The 22,435-nt window shown below is 54.1% G+C and overlaps 1 protein-coding gene and 3 non-coding genes across 8 annotated transcripts in view; 2 read left to right on the top strand and 2 right to left on the bottom strand.

The window, feature by feature from the left end:
• Positions 1–2,711: 2,711 nt before the first annotated feature.
• TRNAC-GCA lies at positions 2,712–2,783 on the bottom strand. The gene has a single exon. It is a non-coding gene; the product is annotated as a tRNA-Cys (tRNA).
• A 2,771-nt stretch (positions 2,784–5,554) lies between these two features.
• Positions 5,555–5,626, top strand: TRNAC-GCA. The gene has a single exon. It is a non-coding gene; the product is annotated as a tRNA-Cys (tRNA).
• Positions 5,627–7,284: 1,658 nt separating this feature from the next.
• On the bottom strand, positions 7,285–7,356 carry TRNAC-GCA. The gene has a single exon. It is a non-coding gene; the product is annotated as a tRNA-Cys (tRNA).
• A 654-nt stretch (positions 7,357–8,010) lies between these two features.
• The window catches only part of LASP1 (LIM and SH3 protein 1), a 39,593-nt gene continuing 25,168 nt past the window's right edge, over positions 8,011–22,435 (top strand). The window contains exons 1-3 of one of the 5 annotated variants that reach the window (XM_036339142.1): positions 8,024–8,261; positions 15,703–15,797; positions 16,870–16,910. In XM_036339142.1, the coding sequence (XP_036195035.1) occupies positions 15,717–15,797; positions 16,870–16,910 (122 nt within the window). In that variant the 5' untranslated portion in view covers positions 8,024–8,261; positions 15,703–15,716. Of the gene's footprint in view, positions 8,262–13,917; positions 14,026–15,702; positions 15,798–16,869; positions 16,911–22,435 lie in introns of those variants that run through there. The other 4 variants (XM_036339143.1, XM_036339144.1, XM_036339141.1 and 1 more) reach the window with 4 other exon arrangements.

Raw genomic sequence — 22,435 nt, 5'->3', positions numbered from 1 at the left:
GAACTATAGGAACGGCAGGGAAACCGGGTGTGTCTGGGCAGAGTAAGTGAAGGGAAAAAGAGTAGGACACAAGGTCAGAAGCTAAGACGTAATGGAATCCTATCATGTCGGGCTTTGTATACCACATGGATTGAGAAGAGGAACCATTTCCCTGTTTAAACAGGATCTGACTACTATGTCAGAAGGATCTCTCTAGTTGAGACTAGACTGTGGGAGAGGACACAAAGATACAAGTAAAGAGATCTGTTAGGAAGCTCTGGCAGTAACCCAGGAGAGAGAGGATAGTGGTTTGGGCTCAAGTGGTAGCAGTAGAGGTAATGTGATGCTGTCAGATTCTGGATGTGTTTGTGGGGTGTGGAAGAAAAAGAAGAGTCAAAATGTTTCCAAGGTGGCCACTGGTGTGGTCAGTGGTTGAGCATCTACTCAGACACCAAGAAATCACTGGTTCAATTCCTGATCCGGCAGGGCACATGCCCAGGTTGCAGGCTTGATCCCCAGTGGTGCGTATGCAGGCGCCAGATGATGTTTGTCTCTCTCTCTCTGTCTCTACTTCTTCACTTCCTGCATTAGCACATTACTTAAAGACCTGTAATCTAGTTTTTATACTCACTGTATGACTAAAGTTATACTAGAGATTATATATACACTGAAATTGTACTAGAAAAGTCACCATGACCTACTTGTTTTCAAAACCCAAGGACACTCCTCTGTCTTTACCTTACTTGACCCACAGCATTTCACACTGAGAATATTCCCATCTTTTTAACACTCTTCACTCATGGTTTCCATGATACTAATAATAGAAACATACTATTTGTGGAGTGTTAATAAGTGCCTGTCATTGAGTTTAGCCTTTTATAGGAATGTGCCTTCCTGGATCCTCCCAACAGCCCTGTTATGAAGGTAGCATTCTCATTTTACAGAGGAGAAAAATGAGCTCTACGTCAAGCCATGAGTACAAGATCACACAGATCATGAAAGGCAGAGCTGAAATGCCACCCAATCTGGTTGGTTCCAAAGCACAGGCACTAAGTCACTACGCTATACTGCTCTCTCCTCCTGACTCATGGTCCCCTCTCATTGTATTTCTCTGGGTGATAATACCCACCCAATAGCTTCAATTACTGTCTATATGCTGATCACTTTCCAGTCTATATCTCCAGCCCAGACATTTCTGCTTAGCTGTGGCCAATAAGGATTGTCCCAGATTTACAATGGTTCAACTTAAGTTTGTTTGTTTTTACTTTACAATGGTGCAAAAAGTGATACATATTCAGCAGAAATCGTAGTTTGAATTTTGAATGTTGATCTTTTCCTGGGCTAGCGATATGCAGTATGAGGCTCTAGGGATGCTGGGCAGTGGCAGCAAGCCATAGCTTCCAGTAAGCCATGTGACCATGAGGGTAAACAACCATACTCACCAATTGTAGTATTAAATGCATTTTTGACTTACAATATTTTCAGCTTATGATGGGTTTATCAGGAGGTAATCCCATTGTAAGTTGAGGAACATCTGCATATGAACTGATGATTGGGACACCTTCACCCTACGGGCACTTGAAACCCAAACTGTCCAAAACAGAAACCACAATTTTCTCAGAAAACATGCTCTTCTGCCTGCCCGTATTAGTTTTCTGGGCTGGCGCTACCACCAGTGTCTAAACCGGAAAACAGGGGCACAATGCATTCTCTTCTCCCAAGTTCACGGACCTAATCAGCAAGGTCTACTGACTTAACTCTACTTCCTAAGTTTTTCTATCCAAACGTCTGCCTTTTAGAGGCCATTGCAACAGCATCTAAATGGCCTGACCATAATCTCTCATTGCTTAAAACCCTGTGTTGGCCTTCTAGTGCTTACACAGTCCAAGCTCCTTAGCACAGCGCGAGAGACTTTCCTGAAATTACTTCTCTTCTTCCTGGCCTCATCTCTTGTCACCTTCCCTCTTACACTTCACACTTTGACAATACCAAACTGCTTGGATTTATGGACTCTTGGTTTAACCACTATTTATTCTTTATAACTCTGTTCAAATGTTATCTTTTCCTGGGTCATCTCACAACCCCAACATTCTCCGCCCTGAGCCACCTCTTTACTGAGAGCAGTGCTTCTCAGATATTTTCATCTGAAGACTATTTTACATTCTCAAATTATTGAAGATTCCCCCCACCCCCAAATTTTTGTTTTATATAGGTTCTATCTATTGACAGTTACCAGTTTAGAAATTAAAATTGTGAATGTTTAATTATTTGTTAATTCATTTAAAATAATAAGCCTGGAATATAACTACAATTTCCCAAACAATAAAATTTAATGAGAAGAATGGCTTCGGGGGGCGGGGGGGTTGTTAATGGGGGGATGAGGACACATTTGTAATACCTTAACCAATAAAGAAATTAAAGATTAAAAAAAAAAGAATGGCTTCGCACTACATGCTTTTGGAAATCCCTCTAATATCTGGCTTAAGGAAAGACAGCTGGATCTTCATATTTTTACATTTCATCTGTTGTGATATCAAATGTCTCGTAGCCTCTTTAAATAAAGCTCCATGTATAAGAACCATTGCCCTAAAGTTGTAGATATCACATTGTACAGTACTCCTGTTGTTTGCAAATTGACCCTGATACTGACTGTGAAATCTGTAAGAATTGGTTAATGTTACCTTTATTTTTTACCATCTTAATGGTTGGTAAGGCTTAAAAGTGACACAGTGAGGGGGCACCTGGATTTGAACCAGGGACCTCTTGATCTGCAGTCAAATGCTCTACCCCTGAGCTATACCCCCTCTGCTGGGAAGGGTGAGATTTACAGCTTAATTGTAGTGCTTACTGACTAGACGTGTCTCAGCTGATTAACAGTAGTCTGGCATTTATGATCAACTGCTTTGGTTTTCCCAGAAAGATACTAAAGAACTAAGAAAAGATCACAGAGGCAAGCAGGACTCAAGTGCTAGGGGAAAAGAGCGAAGTCCACTTTGACCTGTGCTTGAAGGTGCTGGGGGTGGGGGTGGGGGGCGTGTGGTGGGATTCCTCTCCTACATTAACTACGGCCTTCTCTACCTCTGGCATCTGGGAATTCTTGAAGATTCATTTCCATCCTGTGCAGCCCAGTACGCTGTGCCCAAGCGGAAGTGCTTCCCTTGTCTTTCTCAAGACCCTCTCTGCTCTGGTGCCAGAGGTGCCCCTATTGTTTCTATTCTCTCCAGTCACTTCCTCTGCTTCCTTGGCGCCTTCAACTTTCAACGGGCTTCCCTTAAATTAAAAAATAAAAATCCTTCCTAAAAAACAAAAACAAACTCTCCCTTTAGCTGTGATTGCCTGTCCATTTCTTCTTTCTCACCACCGATTTTAAAGGAAGTCTATACTTCATTTTTCTCACTATCAACTACCTGTCTTGCAGTTCTGCTGCTCTCTGTATTAGCGTTGATGGCCAGTCATCTTTCTCCCCTTGCTGGATATGTATTGTTTCTCCAACTAGACTGTAAGTTCCTTGACGGTAGGGCCATGTTGCATTCTTTTCCGTATTCCCTGCAGAAGTTGGCACAGTGCCTCGTTCACTATACTAGTCAGCCTTGGGTTGTGCTTGCCGGCCAAACCACAATCCGAATTAAACTCAGCTATCTGATTACACCCAGCCCGCACCCAAAGCAGCTGAATGTTGTTGGAAGAAAGCTTACAAGTTTGTGTCCCTCCAGGCCAGGGGTCCTCAAACTCCGGCCCGCGGGCCACATGCGGCCCGCCGAAAACATTTATCCGGCCCGCTGGGTGTTTTTGCCGCCGCTGCCTGTCCTGCTTAGCAGCCGACTGGTCCCGGGCCCACAGTGCGCATGTGTGGAATGTCTGAGGGACAGTGAACTGGCCCCCTGTTTAAAAAGTTTGAGGACCTCTTGCTCCAGGCTCTCTGTCTAGTACTCCAACGGCTGATTAGGTTCCCTTTCCCAGTCTCCAAAATGACTAATTCACATACTTTCTCCTGTCTCAAATCTTCCACACCTTATCTCTCCTCCTCACTCTCTTAGCTAAAGAGCTGACTTCCTTTTTAGAGAAAATGAGAACCAGTGAGAAGCAGTGGTATAGTGGTCAATGGCTAAGAACCAGTCTTGGGGGCCCTGATGTCCCAAGGTGCAGATACTCCCACCTGCCAGGTTTAAGTTACCAAAAAGAAGTCAACTGGCGCCCGGTTGGCATGGCTCAGTGGTTGGTTATCATGCCTATGAACCAGGAGGGTCACTGTTTGATTTCTGGTCAGGGTACATGCCCAGGTTTTGGGCTGCATCCCTGGTAGGGGGGCATGTAGGAGGCAGCTGACCCATGTTTTGCTCTCACATGGATGCTTCTTTCTCTCCCTTTTACTCTCTCTAAAAATCAATATTAAAATCTTAAAAAAAATAAAGAAATGGGAAAAAAAGCTTGATTCTTTTTCTAATCATACAAGGCCTTCTCCAGCTCTCTTGAATCGACCTCTGCTTGTCCACCTTCCTCCAGCCCCTCTAGGCCTAAGGCCTTTGTAGTAGCCATTTTCTTTGCCTGGAATATGCCCTCATTCAGGTCTGAACTCCAAATTCACCTGCACACAAAGGCCTTCCATGATTCTCCAACCTGAAATAGCACCCCTCACAGCTTCCTAATGCAGACTCGTAATTTTTAAAATTTTATTTTAGCCCCAGCTGGTTTGGCTCAGTGGATAGAGTGCGAGCCTGCAGATTGAAGAGGACCCAGTTTCCATTCTGGTCAAGGACATATGCTCGCACTGTGGCTTGATCCCCAGTAGGGGGCGTGCAGAAGGCAGACGATCTATGATTCTCTCTCATCATTGATGTTTCCATCTCTCCCTCTCCCTTCCTCTCTGAAACCAATAAAAATACATTTTAAAAATAAATAAAAAGTTATCTTAGCACTGGCTGGTTTGGATCAGTGGTTAGAAGTCGGCCCACGCAAAAAAAAAAAAAAAAAAAAGTCGGCCCACGCACCAAAGTGTTGCAGGTTGGACCCCTGTCCTAGACTAGGGGTGCCAGTGGGAGGCAACCAATCCTTGTCTCTCCCTCCCTCTCCCCCTATCCCTTCCTTCCACTCCCTCTCCCTCTTTAAAAAATCAATGGAAAAAAATATCCTCAGGTAGGATTAAAAATTAAGTTTTAATATTTCCCTTATCACTACTGTGCATTTTCTTGTTTATTCACTTGTGCATTTATTTCTAGTCTGTCAGCGAAGCGTCAGGACCTTTGTGGCTTTCTTTCGAAAGCATGTTCCGTACCTAGGAAAGGTGGTTTGGTACCTAAGTTAATGTTTTCAAAGGGCCATATTTTCAGGTGGTCTTTTAATTTTGTTCCCCATCATACGTGAATTTGATATAATTTAGGAAGAAGTACCTAATGTTGAACAAGTAAACATTCCAGTACAAAAAATTAGGATTGGCATAAGAAGAATGTGTCAAACACTTACCAACAAAAGAAGGCGGGGCTTTAGAACACAAAGCTTGCCAGCACTCTGGTGTGGGTGGAACCTAATTATATTGAGTCACCACAAGTGGACAGGGAGGACAAACAAAACACGTCCTGGGGGTATAGCTCAGTGGTAGAGCATTTGACTGCAGATCAAGAGGTCCCCGGTTCAAATCCGGGTGCCCCCTCACATGACCTTGATGTTTTTCTCTCCTCACTCAAGCGTAACCCATAGTAACACGAATGCAATCTCACTAACACAGGCACTTCCAAGCTGTCCCCCACGCAGCAGGAAGAAGCTTACTCTCAATAGGTGGAAAGAAAAAAAAAAAAAAAAGGTGGGAAGGAAGCAACCAACTCTTACCTCCTTACCCTCTTTGAGACTGGAGGTGGCCAGGGCAGTGTTATTTTGCCTAGTTTATACTCTGACAGGGAAGACTAGGAGAATGAATCCAAAGTTCAATAGGTTTACATAACTGCAAAGTTTAACAAGACATATACAGATAGCCCAGCCGGCGTGGCTCAGTGGTTGAGCATCGACCTATGAACCAAGGTTCGATTCCCGGTCAGAGAATATGCTTGGGTCTCGGGCTCCATCCCCAGTGGGGAGCGTGCAGAAGGCAGCTGATGGATGATTCTCTCATTGATGTTTCTCTTTCCCCCTCTCCCTTCCCCTCTGTGTGTGTGTGTGTGTGTGGGGGGGGGGGGAGATACACAGATAAAAGGTGAAAAGTGGACAGCTTTCTCCTCCATATTAGCTCAAAGAAAAGCCTTAGGCCTGGGGTAAGTTTGAGGCCTGGTGTCCAGGAGGGTCTAGGTTTTGCACCAGGAGGACAGCTTTGCCCATGTCCAGCCTCAGACGCACCAAACAGTAATGGGAGCCATGGGGAAAATGCACTGTTGTATTCCCCAGGGCCCCGGAGGGATGACACAACCAAATTCCGAGTTTAAAATATCGCAGGTGCCCTCTGACCCCAGCAGCATGCCTTTTCCTTTCTCCTTTATTTTTTCCTTTTTTGGGGCAAAGCCTAGTCGAAAGGGCTGCCCTTACTCCCTTCCCATTTACTGTTTTCCTCTGGCTTAGCAACCATACTGTCAGTGATGCAACCAACAAATATCTGCCCCTACCTTTAGGCTATGGAACTCCATGGCCTTGAATTACTGGTTTAGTGGTTCTCAAAGTGTGGTCCCTTGACCAGCAGCCTCAGCATCTTCTGGAAACTTGTCAGAAATGCAAATTCTCTCGGGAGCCCACTCCAGGCCTATGGAATGAGAAACTGGGGGTGTTTTAACAAGCCCTCCAGGTAATTCTGATGCACACTCAAGTTTGAGAACCACTGCATTAGTTTATGTCAGTTTGTTTTAGGAGGTAACTTTATTTTTGTAAATTAAAATGAGCTTATGGAAGTGCATGGGGCTTTTAACCTTCTCAAAAGAGCTGTGACTCTCTACCTGTGTTATGAGCAATAGCACCTTCATGTCACCAGTAATTAAAAAAAAAAGTTGAAGTTTGGAGAAAGGCTGTGGGTTTCTTCCCCTTGACCCACCCACATCCCCATCCGAAACGGAACGCCAACTGGGGGTAGTCATTTTGTCCGCGGAACCCGTGGCCGCGGAAATCCCGACACCTCCGGCGCCAGTAATCACGCCAGATTTGCCCACAGGTCCACCCTTCCTCCTCCTGCTAGGTGCAAAGCAAAACCGAAAGCTCTCCGCTGAGGTTGGAAAACGAGAAATGCATTTTTGAAAAAATCGTTTCTGTTTTCTTTTAATCCAGGACTCAATGTTAAAATAAAAAAGTCAAGAAAGACGGTGCTATATTAGTCACAGGGAAGAAAAGCCACCAAGGGGGCACCCGGATTTGAACCAGGGACCTCTTGATCTGCAGTCAAATGCTCTACCACTGAGCTATACCCCCGCGCCGTTCTGGCTCCTGGAGATGGTTCTTTGGATGCACCGAGGGTGGGAGAACGGAATAAAGGAGAAAAGGAGGCCAAGCGGAAAGCGGAAGGTGCCCGAATCAGGGAACTCCGGGAAGGCTGTGCGGAGAGGGGAGAACTAGCCCGGGCTGCGAGGCGCTGAGAACCGGCGGGAGGGACAGGTTCCGCCCCGCAAAAGTGGGAGCAGACGTGAGGGGGCAGGGAGGCTAATGTAGGTGCGGGGCAAGGGGCTCCCATTCCGTCCGTGGGTTCATGCCAGGTAGCGACGGGTACAAAGGAAAGGCCCCGAACGCGGTGAATCAGTTCGGGCCTTCAGGAGTGTTCCAACCCCACCCTGGACGGGAGGCGAGAGGTTTGCCCGCCTCCCGGCTGCCCCAGATGTCTCGCCACACCGGCCCCGAGGCGCCTGCAGCGCGGGAAGGGCTCCGGGCATCGCCGGCGTCTCTCCAGGGCGCCTCCAGCTTGGGAGCACCAGGGCACCAGGAGCCCTCGGGACTCACCTAGGCACGCACCCCGCGCCCCACACCCCGGGCCGGAACCCGCCTCCGCGCAGCACCCCGGCTCCCGGGGAGCGCGCCTGGCCGCGCGCGCCCCCGCCCGCGCCCGCGGCGCGTCCCCGCCCCGGTGCAGCCCCTCCTCCCCGCTGTGTTTATTAGGGGAAGGAGGGCGGAGGCGGAGGCCAGTTCCCTTGCTCCAGCCGCCGCCGCCGCCGCCGCCGGTGTAGTTGCATCCGCGGCCGCCTCCCGCCAGCTCGCTCCGGGCAGAGAGTGCGCGCGCGAGCCCGGGGGTCCCCGCCCCAGCCTTTCCCGGAGCCATGAATCCCAACTGCGCTCGGTGCGGCAAGATCGTGTACCCCACGGAGAAGGTGAACTGCCTGGATAAGGTGAGCCCGGGACCGGGAGACGCGTGTTTGCCGTTCCCGACCAGTGCTCCGGATCGGGGGAAGCGAGAGGGGCCGGGTCCACGCCGCCTCGGCCCCGCGATCCCGGGAGGAGGAGGGAGGGCGGTGTCATGGGGTGTTGGGGGACAGACCCCAGTCTGGAAACCCGGAGATCCGAGGCGAGGCAAGGAGTCCACGCGTGCCGGGCAGCCAGTATTGAAGAGTGGGCTCTGTGCCCCGGGGTTGGGAGAAGGAAGAGGGGTAGGGAAGCCAGGCCACGGGGTGGGGGCTGGGGGAAGGTTAGGGGTGCAGTCCCGCCCCCTAGGCCCGGGAGAGTGAGAGAGACGGCCGCTCCCTCTCCCGGCCGCCCGGAACGCCAAGTAGGCGGAAGCTCGGGGCTCTGGGGGAGGGGGCGGCGGTGCGGGGGGCGGGGCAGAGGCTGGGGGGAGCCCGCGCAACTGTCCGCTGTGACCGCGAATGGCTGGGCTTCCTGGCCTGGAGACTGGGTTTGGGGGCTCCGGCGGGCGAGTGTGGCATCTGGTGAACTGGGCTGCGGACAAGGACGTGAGCCCCACTGCGAGACCCCCTGTTCTGGACGATCTGTAGTCCCCTTGGCGGCTCGGCGGCTCCTAGACCGCGGGCTAATGGTCGCTTCCCAGCCCCCACCTCAAATGAGAGGCCGACTCGCGGCGCTGGGCTGCTCCGCACGAGCGGGGCGGGGTCGGGTGCTGGAGTAGGGTGGGTGGCGGGTGCTCCGCGGAGATCCCCTGAAATTGTGCTCAGAGCTTGAGACCGGCTTGTAGAACAAAGAGCTAACTTTTCAAAGCAGGTTTCCCCAATGGAGGGTGCGGTTGGCTGAATTCAGGGGAAGGCAAGAAAAGAGGGGGAGGTGTTTGGGGGGAGGGGAGGGTGGCCTTCTGGAAATTCACTGTCCCCTGGGGCCCTGACGATTGCGTCCCCCCCACCCATGCTGGACTTGTTCATCTGGTTGCCATTAGGCTTTTGGAGGGGGTGGGGGTGGAGAGGAGGACTGGGTGTTTCCAGCAACTTGCGGAAGGACCTGGTCCTCTTTTTAGCTTCCTTAGATCCCGAGGCAAAATGTGTCTCCTCTGCACCCCTCTTCAGGCTGGAGGAGGGGGGCTTTGTGATTTTGTCCCCTTCCTCATCCGGGCCACTTCCCAAAGCTGGCTCCAAGTCCACATACTCCCTCTTTCTTTTCTGAAATGGCAGGAATGGGGGGCATGGGATGGAAGAGGGGTGCAGAGCCCTAGGGCCATGTTGGTTTGGGAAAGGACAGTTCATTGGATACTTAACTCTCCCCTTCCCCTTGGGGTTGGAGCTTCCTCAGTGACCTTTGGCCTCTGAGTGAGGGTGAAAGGGTGTGGGGTTCCAAGGTTCTGAAATACTTTTGAACCTGTTCTTGCAGGAAGGGGCATGCGGGGCTGTTGCAGTTCCACTGTCTCTCTTGGGGGCTTGGCCAGGCAGGAGGAAAGGAGGGCCATGTTGTGGACACAAAGGATGTGGGCCCTGACCTTCTCGATGACTGTGCCAACCTCTGGGGGGTAGGACTTGAGCTTGGAGGCACTAACTGAGGGACTATTTGTCCTTGCACACGGGTGTTTTGCCCTACACTGGTGGTGGGGATTTTGGCCTCTGTAACTTGAGTTCCCTGTGCTCTCCTTCTCCATAGTCATGAATTGGCAAGAGGCTGTGGGCACTTTAGCCCATATAAGGCAGAAGCAATATAGATGAGGAGATTGCTAGCCCATCCTGATTCCAGGTGTTCTCCCACCAGCTTTATGAATGGCTCTAGGCCTCAGTGTTCCTTATCTGTCAGATGGGTATGATGTCATTTCCTTGGAGGAGGGGCAGTGCACTACAGCACGGGGATGTGGTAGAGGCTGTGCATTCCCTGTCTTTCTGGGATACTCTATCTGGCCCCACACCAAGGTACCCTTTCCCAGTAGCTGTTCTCTCGTCCCAGCTGAAGAGGACAGTCAGGTGGGGGTTGCCTTGGGAAGTGGGGATTTAAATACGTTTTTATTGATTTTTAGAGGGAGAGGAATAGAGAGAGAGAAAAACATCGATGAGAGAGAAACATCCACCGGCTGCCTCCTGCATATCCCTCCTGGGGATCGAGCCTGCAGCCTGGGCATGTGCCCTGTCCTCGAATCGAACACCGAGATCTCCAGGTTCCTGGGTCGACACTCAGCCAACCACTGAGCCATACCTGCCAGGCATCCTCCCTCTCTGTTAGAGCTTTCCCTATAGGAGGTGGTCCTGGGGAATCCTCACCCCCTGCACCCAGCTGGAGGCCTGGGATATCCAGGTATCAGACCTCTTCCTCCCACCTCTCTCCTGGCAGTAAGGATTGGCACTTCCTACTGGGAAACTGGTGCCCCAAGGGCTGAGACCTGCAGAACATTCAGTCCCATAGGCAAGGTTGCTAACCAACTTCCCCAGGCTTTCAGTTTACAATAGGAGAGAGTCAAATTAGACCCACCCAGCTCACTATAATTTCCCTACAGCACTCAGCCCACAACCTGACCCAAAGCACAAGGTATATCCTTGGTGTTAACCTTTTCTCCTCCCTGAGCCTTATCTCCCAAAGGCTTAGGTGAGTGAAGGCCATGTTACCCCTGATGGCCACCCTGCCCCCAACTGGCAGTACCCAGTGTGTTCTGCACGCTGGATAAATATGTGTGGCTGATGACGGCGTTTGAGCAAGGAGACCGAGGCTTCCTTCCCCAGAGGACTTCTGGGATTAAAGCTGGGGGGGAAACGGGGTGACCTCATTGGCTCATTCACTGGACAAATATTTATCGAATACCTACTTTGTACCAGGCACTCTGAAGGGTTGCCCTTGCAAGGCCTTTGGGGAGGGCGAGAGGGGCTGTGCCTCAGAATGTCCTCTGGATTTGGAAAGGTGGATTTGTATCCCAGACCCTGTTAGGAGGTATTTGTAGGTGGGAACCTGTGTTGTCAAGAATCTTGCCCTGCCCCTGTCCCTGGGCTTGCTTTCCTGGGCTCCTGAAAGCAGGGGGAGACAGCCTTTCTGGAAGGGTAGAGGACTGGTGGGTGCCAGTTTCCCTGGAATCCCCCAGTAGGAGGGCTCTCTGCCTCCGGTTGTCTAAATTGCCCCCTACCCTGCCCTCTCGCTTCCATAGGGGGCAGCAAGATAGAAGGAGACTGGGCTGGACACACTAAAAAGACAAGTCCTTGTAGCTGTGGTGCCCCATTTTACCAGCTAAAGCTGAGTGCCCCACGATCCCCTTGTGGCCACCCAGTCACAGTAGCTACTACTTACGGCGAGGGGCCCGGCTCAGCCTTCGCAGCAGCTTCACACAACAGGTGTGGTTGCTTCTGTAAACGAGGAGCCCGAACATGGCGGCTCAGGCTGTGTGTGCGGCTCATTTCCCTCTCAGCCAGAGGTGGGATTCGAACCTGAAGTCTCTGTGCTCCGCTCTTTTGCCTGCTATGTTGGCAAAAAGGTACTTATTGCCCAGCCAGCTTGGCTTAGTGGTTGAGTGTCGACCTCTGAACCGGGAAGTCATGGTTTGATTGCCGGGCAGGGCACATGCCTGGGTTGTGGGCTTGATACCCAGAGTGGGGCATGCAGGAGGCAGCTGATCAATGATTCTCTCGCATCATTGATGTTTCTATCTCTCTCCTCCTCTCCTTTCCTCTCTGAAGTAAAAAAATATATATTTAAAAAGAATATATATATATATATATGTATATAGTTTTAAGTACCTTTATTTGCCCTATCTCGTTAGTGTCCCTGACCCTGGCCTGAGGAATGCCCTTGGCCTGGGCCTTTCCAGGATATGGGATACTAGGAGTAATCATCTCCCCTGGGAATATTTGGAGATGCAGCCGAAGTCTATGACTTTAAACCAGCGCTCAGGTGACCAACTGAACTAGGTTGGTGACCCAACCCGGGTGGAGCTGGTGTTACCCCTAGAGAAGGGAAAACCGTAACCCTGGGGGACAGGAAAGGAGAGGAAGGTCACATCCTCCAACCCTGAGTCGGGTCGCCTGGGTGCAGAGGGCAGGATGCCAGGCTGCGGGCACAGTGACCCGAAGCTGGCCGCGTTTCCCTCACCCAGGGCTGTGAGCAGCGCTGCCCCGCCTCCACAGTGATTACAGGGAGATAGGAGCTGGTCCAGGCCGCGCCCACGTGCGGGAGATCTTACTTCTGACCCATTAGCCTCTGTTTGTCTTTCTGTGGAGTGGGTTTTCTGTGGACCTGGCTTCAGCTTTGGAGCTGCAGGCAAGGAAGACTTGAGGGCCGGGCTGGAGCCTTGGGGGAAGGGCTGACAAGCTTCAAACAGAGGCCTGATTTTTGCGGAAGGCAAACAGTGGCCTTCAGGGCAGTGGGAAGGATTAGAGTTGCCTGCCCCGAGGTGTACTTTGCTCCAGAGTCTCAGGAATGCTTCCCTGACATCTTCTTCCTGGGGCCTTTAAGAAAGGGGGACAGGAGGGAGAGGCAGACAGAGAGGGTCATTGTGGGGTTTTATTGACTTATTTCCCTGACTGAGCGGCTCACCGACCTGATTGAGAGGGGGGAGGGGGTTTCCTGGGGCTGCCCGGTCCAGGCTTGGCCCCTGGGCTGTTGCGTGACTCGCCATATTCTGTCCCCCTGCCCTCCACTTTCCCGCCATAAGGAGGACACAGTGGCAGGCGCTGCTGATTGTCCTGAGCCTGGAGCCCTTCTCCAGTGAGGGAAGTGACCTGACGCGGCAGCTAGCTCCCAGTGCAGCCAGCTCGCAGCGTGAGTCATCTCGTCACTCCTCCCCGCACCTCTGTGGGACCCTGGTTTTAGTTCTACTTTACAGCTGCAGAGTTTACTCATGACCCTGAAGGCACTCGGACCACCTGTGCTTTTATTATTCTGCTCTCCGAGCCCCCGTAAGGGAACAGAGAGCATCACCCCAGACTCTAGTATATCTAGCTGAAAGCAAGGGGTGTCTGGGGGTGAGGTGGGGAAGAGCTACGGATGGAAATGGGTACCATCCCTTCATATCGGGGCTCCCCTTCAAATGGCAGCCGGGAGGGGTCTTATGGAACCCCTGGATTGGGTGTTGGCCCTGAACCCCCCGTCCAGTCAGTATACCCTGCCCCTTCCCAAGGGGCTTGACACCAGCATGAGATCCTAGCCATCTGCTAGGGGAGGGGTATCTATCTCCTTCCCTTTGTCTTCCCCAAATCAATCAGGAGGCAGCTTTGGAGGCCCCCAGTCGTAGGACAGTGTCTATTCCTACAGATGTGTGTGTGTGTGTGTGTGTGTGTGTGTGTGTGTGTGAAAGTGGGTCATGGTCTGGATTCCAGAGAATATTTTTCCTGGCAGGCCCTGTGGGGGTGGGGGGAGGCAGGGGCCTGGGCAGCTGAGCAGGCAGAGGCCAGCAGGCTGGGCGGTGACAGGGTTGTGGCGCTCTGCCAATGCCTCCCAGGTATTGGGGGAGGGAGAGGGGCTGCCACTGTGGGCACTGACCAGGCAGGGACTACCCTCTTTTATTTAATTTATTTAAACATATATTTTTATTGATTTCAGATAGGAAGGGAGAGAGAGAGATAGAAACATCAGTGATGAGAGGGGATCATCGATTGGCGGCCTCCTGCACGCCCCCTACTGGGGATCGAGCCCGCAACCCATGCATGTGCCCTTGACCAGAATGGAACCTGGGACCCTTCAGTCCACAGGCTGATGCTCTATCCACTGAGCCAAACCAGCTAGAGCAAGGACCACCCTCTTTTAGTTTTTCTGGTGGGTTATGTGTTGGCGTTTTGCACCTGGGGTCTGGGCTGGGCTGTTCGATAGGCCTCGGTTGGGGTGGGGGCTAAGCTGAGATCAGCCAACCCTTTGCTTCCAGACTTCCCGCTGGCCTTCTTCCCACAACAGTGGTTCTCCTATCACTTCATTTACTGTTGTGCCCCTGTGGATTCCTTGCTGGGGATTCCGCGGGTCCCCCTGGCAGGGGAGCACCCTATTAGAAGGTGATTACCTCCCAATTTACCCCTGGGCCTCTGGTATCCCAACCTCCCAGCTTTTTTTTTTTTTTTTGTCCCCTCCTCCAAGGTGGCAGGAAAACATTTTGAAAGGCACTGCCTTGGGGGAAATTCCTTGGCAGATGGCCAAGAACCAGCCCTTGCTGGTCACCTTAAACATCTCCCTGGGCCCTCCCCTGACTTCTGGCCTTCCCTGCTCCCTGCGGGCTGAGGAGTGTCTCCCTTGACTTCTGGGAAATGGGGCAGAACCAGGCCAGTTGGGTCACCCAGGCAGCCTGGATTCTGGGGTCCTGGAAGCTGGACTCCTGGTCAGTGCAGATCCCAGGGCCAGACTTAGATCGCATGTGTGTGGGTTTGGCCCAGCGTCAACATTGCTCAGGGTGAGGTCCCTTCTGTTGCATCCTTTCCCCTCCCTCCTGTTCCCCTCCATTGGCCATGCTGGATTGGCCCTGGTGGCTCTTTGCTGGGTCTCTTGGCTTTGCTGGAGTCTTACCTGTCACTCACCCTCTCCCACATTGTGGCTGTGGCTGGGCACAGTGAAGCCCCGCCTGCACCCGACACACAGAAAGTTCCCGTGTGAGTCTCCGAGCCCTCTTGGTCGAGGTTCATGTCTGCTGTGCCCCGCATCTAACATTCGGGTATTAGAGGTGCCAGGTGCTGCGCTGAGGGCTTTGCAGGTGATTTCTCATTGAATCCCCAGCAGTCCCAGGAGGAACAGATCTGGAAACGGCTCAGCGGTGTGGTCCCTGGCCAAGGCCACGTAGCCGGTCAGGGGGGCGCTTCGATGTCCACTATGAGGGTTCCCCTTCCGAGGCTTTTAGGCTGAGCCCTTCAGTGCCTCACAGAGAGCTGCTGGGTGCTCTCCTGAGTGAGGGCCTGGGAGAAGGCTGAGGGAGGGAGAAAGGGTGCAGGAGTGGTGGTTAGAGCTAGGGCACCCACTCCTACCCTCTGGTGGGGGGGTCCCACAGGAAGTGGCAGGTGTCAGAGCTGGACCCCCTGGTGTGGGAGTTAGGAATGCCTGGGTTCTGGGCCTCGGGGCTCCGGGCCAGGCCCTCCTCCTCTGCCCGTCATGTTCAGCAGCGGCCTCTTAGCAACCCTGGTCCAGCTTTGCTCAAGCAATGAGGCTACTCCAGCTTGGGGGCAGCGGGAGTGGTCTGGGAGGTGGAGCTGACCTTTGGGTACAGCTCAGCACTACTATTACTGGCCTCTCCCCCACTCACCCTACACATCTGCTCTTCTCCCCATCCTTACAGCTCAAATGACTGATTAGGGGGGAGGGTAAAAAGGGGGAGAGTGTCATTAGCTGCCAGAGCTGTGACCTGCGATGTCCCCAGCTCACCCGGTGGAGCTGGAGTGCTCCTTCCTAGGGCCTGAGCCCCCTTCCTGAAGCCCTGTGTCTGACGGGTGTCCTCCCTCTGCCTCTGTCTGTCCGCAGTTCTGGCATAAAGCATGCTTCCATTGCGAGACCTGCAAGATGACACTCAACATGAAGAACTACAAGGGCTACGAGAAGAAGCCCTACTGCAACGCGTGAGTCCTGCCTGGGGCAGGAGGCTGGGTGGGTCCCTGGGTGGATCCCCGGGCGGGTCCCTGGGCCCCCTTCCTCATTCTTCCTTCTGTTCTAATGACCACAAGGGGACATCGCCGAGCACGTCCACACTCTGCTTGATCAGTGTCAGTCCCATGTCATCTTCACAGCTGGATGAAGTCAGGGCTCTTATTCCCATTTCACAGAGAAGGAAACTGAGGCTTGGGGAAGGGAAGGGACTTTCTCAAGATTACATGTCTAGTGAGAGGCTAGTTCAAACCCAGTAAAATAAGTACGTTCCTCCCTCTGCACCCGCGGGGGAGGGCGGGATCCAGAGGAAAAAGCGAGCCGCCGTGTTTCTGCCTATTTTTGTTCTCTGCTTCTCCTTTCCTCCTTTCTCTCCTCAGAATAGCCCTGGAGTGTCTCCATCTCTCTATCGGCCCCCTGCCAGAGCCTGGGCACTAATTCTTTGGGGGCTCCTGGCTGAGCCCTTCCTGGTAGGGCAGCAGGAAGGGGTGGCCTGGCTCCGGGCAGAGCTCTTCCCTGTCTGGTGAGGGAGGCTGTGGAGACCTCCAGTCTTTTCCGATGGTGTTGGCTTGGACTCCCTTCCCTCTGCACTGGGACCTGCAGCCTGGCCTGCTGCGGGGAGGTGGGCAGGGTAGGGTCCCTCATCCCATGCTGTTCCAGAGAGTGCAGCACCTTCCACCTTCAGGGTGACCTTGTGGGTGTAACAAGTGCAAACTCATGCCGGGTCGGTCGGGTCGGTTGAGGGCACATGCAGCACCTCACAGCCACCCTGCCAGGTAGGGGTTTTCGAAGGTCAAGTCCCTTCAGGTAGGTGTGGCAAGACCAGTATTCAAAACAGTTCAGCAAAACTCTGACTTGAGTCCAGTTTTTCTTTAAAATTCCTAGTCAGGAGGCTCTTTGCAGCTGAAGGAGGGGAACCTTGGGACTTGTCTAGGTGGGGTTGGGGGTCTTAAACCCCTTTGAAAGGCTGCCCCCCCCTTTTTGCACCCCCAGTGCCCTGCTGATCCCACAGCCTCCTCTCCTTGGTGTTTTTTTTTCACCCATTAGGTAAGGATTGCCTGCCCGCTGCTGCGTGCTACCTGTGCCAGGTGCTGGGAAAACAGATTTCTGATAAAATCTTACACACAAGAAACAACATGTGTGCTGTCCCTTCTGGGAGGGCTGGGCCACTGGGAAGGCTGCCTGGGTCCCCCTCTCTTCCCTCAGCTGCTCCTTCTCGTCTATTAACTTACCCTGGTCCTCTCCCCCTCACCCCCCCCACCCCACCCCAAGGGAAATGGGACATTCCTTGAATTCTTAAGGACTCACACAAGCCCTGATTCTCTGCCACTTCCTCCCTCTGTTGGGGAGTGGGGTGGGGTTCAGCGAAGCCAGAGGCTGGGGCAGTTTTAACCCCTTGATTGCTGGACCACTTCAGGCTGGATTCTGGGCACTGAGGCTCCTCTGGGGGCAGCTTCTGACCCTCAGCCTCTCCAGGCAGCAGCCTGGCTGAGCCTCCAGCCCCGTGGGTGGCAGGGACCCGGGCTTCTCTGCGGCTCTTCCCTAAGACTGCAGTAGCCTAGAACTCAGGGAGCACTGGGAGTTGGAGACAGGAATCAGAGGCGTGTCCTTGTTTTCTCTGTATTGCCTCAGCCTCGAGCCACAGTCCCAGCTCACTCTTCTCACTCTCTTCTGGGGAGGCTGCAGGAAGTGGGGTGGGGGGCTCCTTGCATCGGTGCGGGCTCCGGGGGAGGCGGAAGACAAGCGCCCCTCCTTGCTTGGATGCTGCTTCCAACCTGCCTAGGCAGGTCTGTCTCCTGGCCTCCAGCCGGAGCAGCGGGTTGACCCCTATCCGTTCCCCCAGCCTTGACGGGCCTTGGCCTATGCCCCGCCCAGTTGGCCTTTGGCCCAGCTGGGATGTTACCTGGGGAGGAGAAGACGGGGGCTTTGTCGTCCAGCTGTGTTTCACTCCAGTGTGGTAGCACCTTGCCCGCGGCATTCACACTCCTCAGCCAGCTTCCGTGGAGCAGCTGTCTGCGCCAGCGATCCAGACAGGGAAATTCCGGGATACACCCGATGCAGGCCTGGCCTGCAGGAGCTCCCTGTAGACCTGCCCGAGCCTCGGTTTCCCCAGGGTTCAAGCTTCCTACCCTGGGACGCTGGACCGGACACCAAAGGAGACTGAGTACCTGCTCTGTGCCAGGCACCGTGCTGGGGGTTCACTCTCCTTCCTGCCTCTGGCCCCCTCCTCCAGGGACATTCAGGGTCCGAGTCCTGGGGTGTCCAGGGTGTAGCTCTGCCCTTTGCTTTGTGGACCAGGCCTAGCTTCCTTCTCGGCAGCACCTCCCGCTCAGAACCCAGAGAGGCAGGTGGTTCCTCCTGGCACTTTGCCAGGGAGTTGGGCCCACCCAGTGAGTGTGAGGCGCCCCTCTTCTGCCCGTCTCTGGCTCCTCCCTCGGCCAGGATCTTGCAGGAGGATGATCAAGGGAGAAGAAGCCTGTCTGTCTTTTCCCGGCGGCATCTCAAGACTAATTTAAGTTCGGGAAAGTGACTGTAAGCAGCAAAAAGGCCTCTTCTCTTCCTCCCCTTGCGCCAGACTTGCTGCAGAATGAGGCACGGGGGAGGACACGGGCCAGAGCCCACAGCTGGCCTGCTGGGCGGTGGCGCACCCCTATGGACACGCACTTACACATGTGCCTGGTATGTATCCAGACACGCGCTGCCGGACGTGGGGCTGGGGAGAAAAGCCAGGGAGGTCCACTGGATAGGGTGTGCTTGTGTTCACACTTCCCAGGCCACAGCCACCCAAGCGTTGCTGTGCTGTGGGCAAGGGAGAGGCGTGCATGCCTGTTTTTGCACCATAGCCAGCAGTAGGAAGACCCATTAATTGAATTCTTTCTTGAAGTTTCTAGGTGGGTGGGGTGAGTCTGCTCCATTTTGGTTAGAGGGATAGTTATACCCTTGGTTATTTGTTTTCTAAGCTACATTTTATGAAAGTGGGGCAGCTCTGTCCCCACTGCAAACCAGCTGCTTTGTTTTCAGGCAAATAGTCTAGGAGTCTGGAGGGCAGGGGCAGGGGCAGGGTGGGGGGTGGGGCTTGGGGAGAAATATACTGTTCTCTCCTCCTTGGGGGCATGACTCATGGAGGCTTCAGATCGGGGGGTGAAGTTGCAGGCCGAGAGGGGAACCGGCTTTTGGGGTGTCAAGTGGGGGAGTAGACATGGGCCGGGGAAGAAGGAGGGGTGCTCCATCGTATCCTTCCCCTCTTCACTGACTGCAGATATCGGGGCCCATCCTTCAGGTTCCTTGAGCTGTGGGGTGAAGGGCTGAGCAGGATGGAGATGTGCCTGGTTTTGGGGAACAAGGGACTGTGGTCCTGCGCCTTCCGCCAGGCCTCAGGGAGTGGGGTGGGCCTGTGCGGGGACTCGAAGTGTCTCTGGATTCTAGCAGACTCTCAAACCCCAGCTGCTCTTAGGGGATGGTGGGGCAGTAGCGGGCAAATCCCGGTCTGTGGCGAGGGGCTTTTCCATCTCCCCAGAATTTTCTGCCTCTGACTGAGCAAAATGGGGTCAGATGTCTTAGGGAGCCAGGTTGGCGCCAGGAGTGGGAAGGGTTTGTGTGGTGTGTGTTTGGGACAGGGAGACATCCTCAAAGGGACAGCCTCCAGGCAGCCCCTGCCCCTCACTCTCACTCTCACCCCCAGATCCTTGTACTCAGAGATGCCAGGGCCTCCAGGAAACTCAGGGTTCCTCATGCTCCCATTTCATAGATGAGGAAACTAAGGCCCCGTGTTTCCAACCCTTGGCCAACTTGGCAGAACCATTCCTTTTTATGTATTGCCATCAGGGGCAGTAGCTGGCTTTGATTTTACAGTTTGTCTCCAACCCCTGAGGGCTGGTAAGTTCTTCTTCATGTCTAGCCTTGATCTTCTTGGCTGCTGGTTTTTCTTCCTCTGGTCAGACAATGCCTCCTTGTTGCTTCCTATCCCCACCACTTCAGCCTTGAGGCCTGGGGGACTGGTGAGAAACTGGGTTAGACGGGAGCCCTCCCTGCGCCCCTGGGCAGTGTTCCCAGCTGGGGATCAGCGGCTCCTTCCAGAGGCAGGATGTCGGGACTGGTGTTTCTCAACCCCCCTCCTTTTGGTAAAACCAAAGGCTCCTTGTTGCTTTTGTTGATGTATTTTTGTTCCTCTTTGAACAAAAAGCTGTGGTTTTTGAATGAGTCTGAGTCTGGAAGAGGCGAGGCTTCGTGCAGAATGGGGCGCGGGTCTGTGTTTGCTCTGCCTCTGGAACAGCTCATGGCAGGACTGGGAGTGGGGCTCTGCCCTGCAAGCGGTCCCTGTCCCAGGAAGCCCGAGGCCGAGCCCAGCAGCTTCTCAGCATCCTCCCTGCCCATCCTTACAGGTGGCTCAGAGGCCCTCTCCTGGGGCAGGCCCCTTGTCCTGCATCCCTGAAGGTCATTGTTTGCACTCCAGACACCCTCTTTAGAAAAGTTATAAGGAGCAGGTGGCTTCTGACTGGTGGTGACTGAGACCCCAGAGGGTCTCTCATCATGGCCACACTTGGAAACAGGTTGGGTTTGAAAGATGAATTCCTTTGTTCTCCACCTACCCTGCCAAGCACATCTTTCCCCAGAGGCCTGAGAGCTGGGGCTGAACTGGGGTCCCCCTGAGAGAGAGATGTCAGCTTGGCCTCAGCTGGAGGGGTAGCGATGGTGGAGGGGAGAAGGCACTGGGCAGTGCTCCTGGACATGGAGCCTCCATTTCTTTCTCTGTAAAATGGGCACATTGATCACACTGACTTTTCTAGTCCGTGGCCTTGTGGCAGATTTCAAGAGGGAATGTGCACGGGACACAGTCCCTGTTCTTGCCCCCATGGATGCAAGATCCCGTCCCCTGTCCTCCAGACCCCCTGTCCTGTGCTGTGCTCTCTCTCAGCCTCTCTGCCTCCGAGCAGCTGATCCTGCTACTGAGGGTGGGGAGGGACGCTGCGGAGGGCCCACCGCTTGGAATGATCAGCATGGAGGCTGGCCACGAAGGGACAAAGAGCAGCTGTGCTCTGGGCCCAGCTCCGGGCCAGGGTGAGGACGCCTGGTTCTCCCCATGCTGGCCCCTTGTTCCCTCACCAGGGCCCCATCTGTTGGTGGGGCCGGGGTGCCAGTGGGGTCACTCGCTGGGGGCGGGTGGCCCCTCTTTCAGCCTCAGTGCCCACAATGGCATACACACACATCCATTCATCCCTGGGTGAGGGTAGTGGGTGGGCAGAGCTTCAACCTGAGGACGGAGAGGGAGGGAAAAGGTAAAATTCCCAGCAATTGTTTCTGGAAGGAGGTCAAAGGAGCCCTTTCCAGGGCAGTTGTGCTGGCGGGGGAGGGGCGCAGCTCTGCTGTTGCTGTGTCCACCCCTCAGAAAGGCAAATTTCTGGCACCTGTCCTCCTCGCCTAACTGTCTGCAAGCATCCTGCAGACACAGTCTCCTGGCGTTGTCCTCAGGGGTCCTCCGCAGTTGAGGACACCCTTGCTGCCTGTGTCCTCCCCACCCCCACAGACCCTCTCTCTCTGTCTGCGCTCCCCGCTCTCCTGCCTGGAGCTGAGGATGAGGTTGCCATGGGAACCGGAAGCGCAGTGAGCAGGGGAAGGGAAAGGCAGGGTTGTCAAGCCAGGGCTGGGGGCTGTGGGGAGGGGATAGGGTTGACCCAGCAGAGGGAGGACAGCCCGAACTGCATGTCTGCCTGCCTTCCTCTGGCCTGGGGTTGGGTTTTAGGAGGCGGGGGTAAGAGGTGGGAGGCTCTGCACCCCTCTTAAATCTGGTTCATCTGATGCAGGATTAAAGTCCCTTCCCTCTCCTGCCACATGAAGCGAGCCCACATCGAGGCTGGTTACCCCTTCCCTTCCGAGGGGTTAGCGTTCTGGCTTTGGGAGGACTGATATCTGGGCGTCATATGACTCCATAGAGGGAATGAAATACCTGCCAACCCCACCCACAGGTTCTTGCTGCATGTGGCGGGGGGGGGGGGGGGGGGGGCTCCTGAGACCCTTGTGGGGGAGTGTGTGAGTGTGGCCTGTAATGTGCCCTGTCCTGGGTGGACTGCTGGCCTCCGTGTCTAGGAGACGCGCGTCACCGCGTCAGGCTCATCCATACGTTTATGGCGTGTGAGGAATGCGGTGCATGGAGGAGCCTGGGAACGGCGGGTGGGGTGCGTGTCAGGTACATGTGTCTGGCCGTCCTTGGGCCACCGGAACCGGCACTGTTTTAACCGTGCACACTCAGGCAGATGGGAAACCCCGGGTGTGCAGACTGGCTCCCGTGCACATGGGTTTGCCTTTTGCCGAGGCTGCTGGCTCCCCTTCCCCACCAAATGCTGACCAGTACCATCTTCTCAGGGTTAACCCTTCAAGTTGCGGGCCGGAGCCCCCCGGAGTCTCCCTGGACCCCCTGCTTTAGGACCCCCTCCTCCCCGCCACAGGAGTCTGTCCTTACAGATGCTCTCCTCACCGCCACCCCACCCCACCCCACGATGCCTTCACCATGGCTCTTCCTTGGTGGGAGGGTCGTCTCTGAAACTCTCCCTCTGAGGACCTCAGGGCCAGCCAGTTCTGCTAGAGAGCTGACTTGGATCCCTCTTGCTGTTCTCGT

This window comes from Myotis myotis, unplaced genomic scaffold (genome assembly GCF_014108235.1).
Source record: "Myotis myotis isolate mMyoMyo1 unplaced genomic scaffold, mMyoMyo1.p scaffold_m19_p_17, whole genome shotgun sequence".
Classification (NCBI taxonomy): domain Eukaryota; kingdom Metazoa; phylum Chordata; class Mammalia; order Chiroptera; family Vespertilionidae; genus Myotis; species Myotis myotis.
Note: the sequence above shows the minus strand (reverse complement) of the source record. Positions and strands in the feature narration are given on the sequence as shown.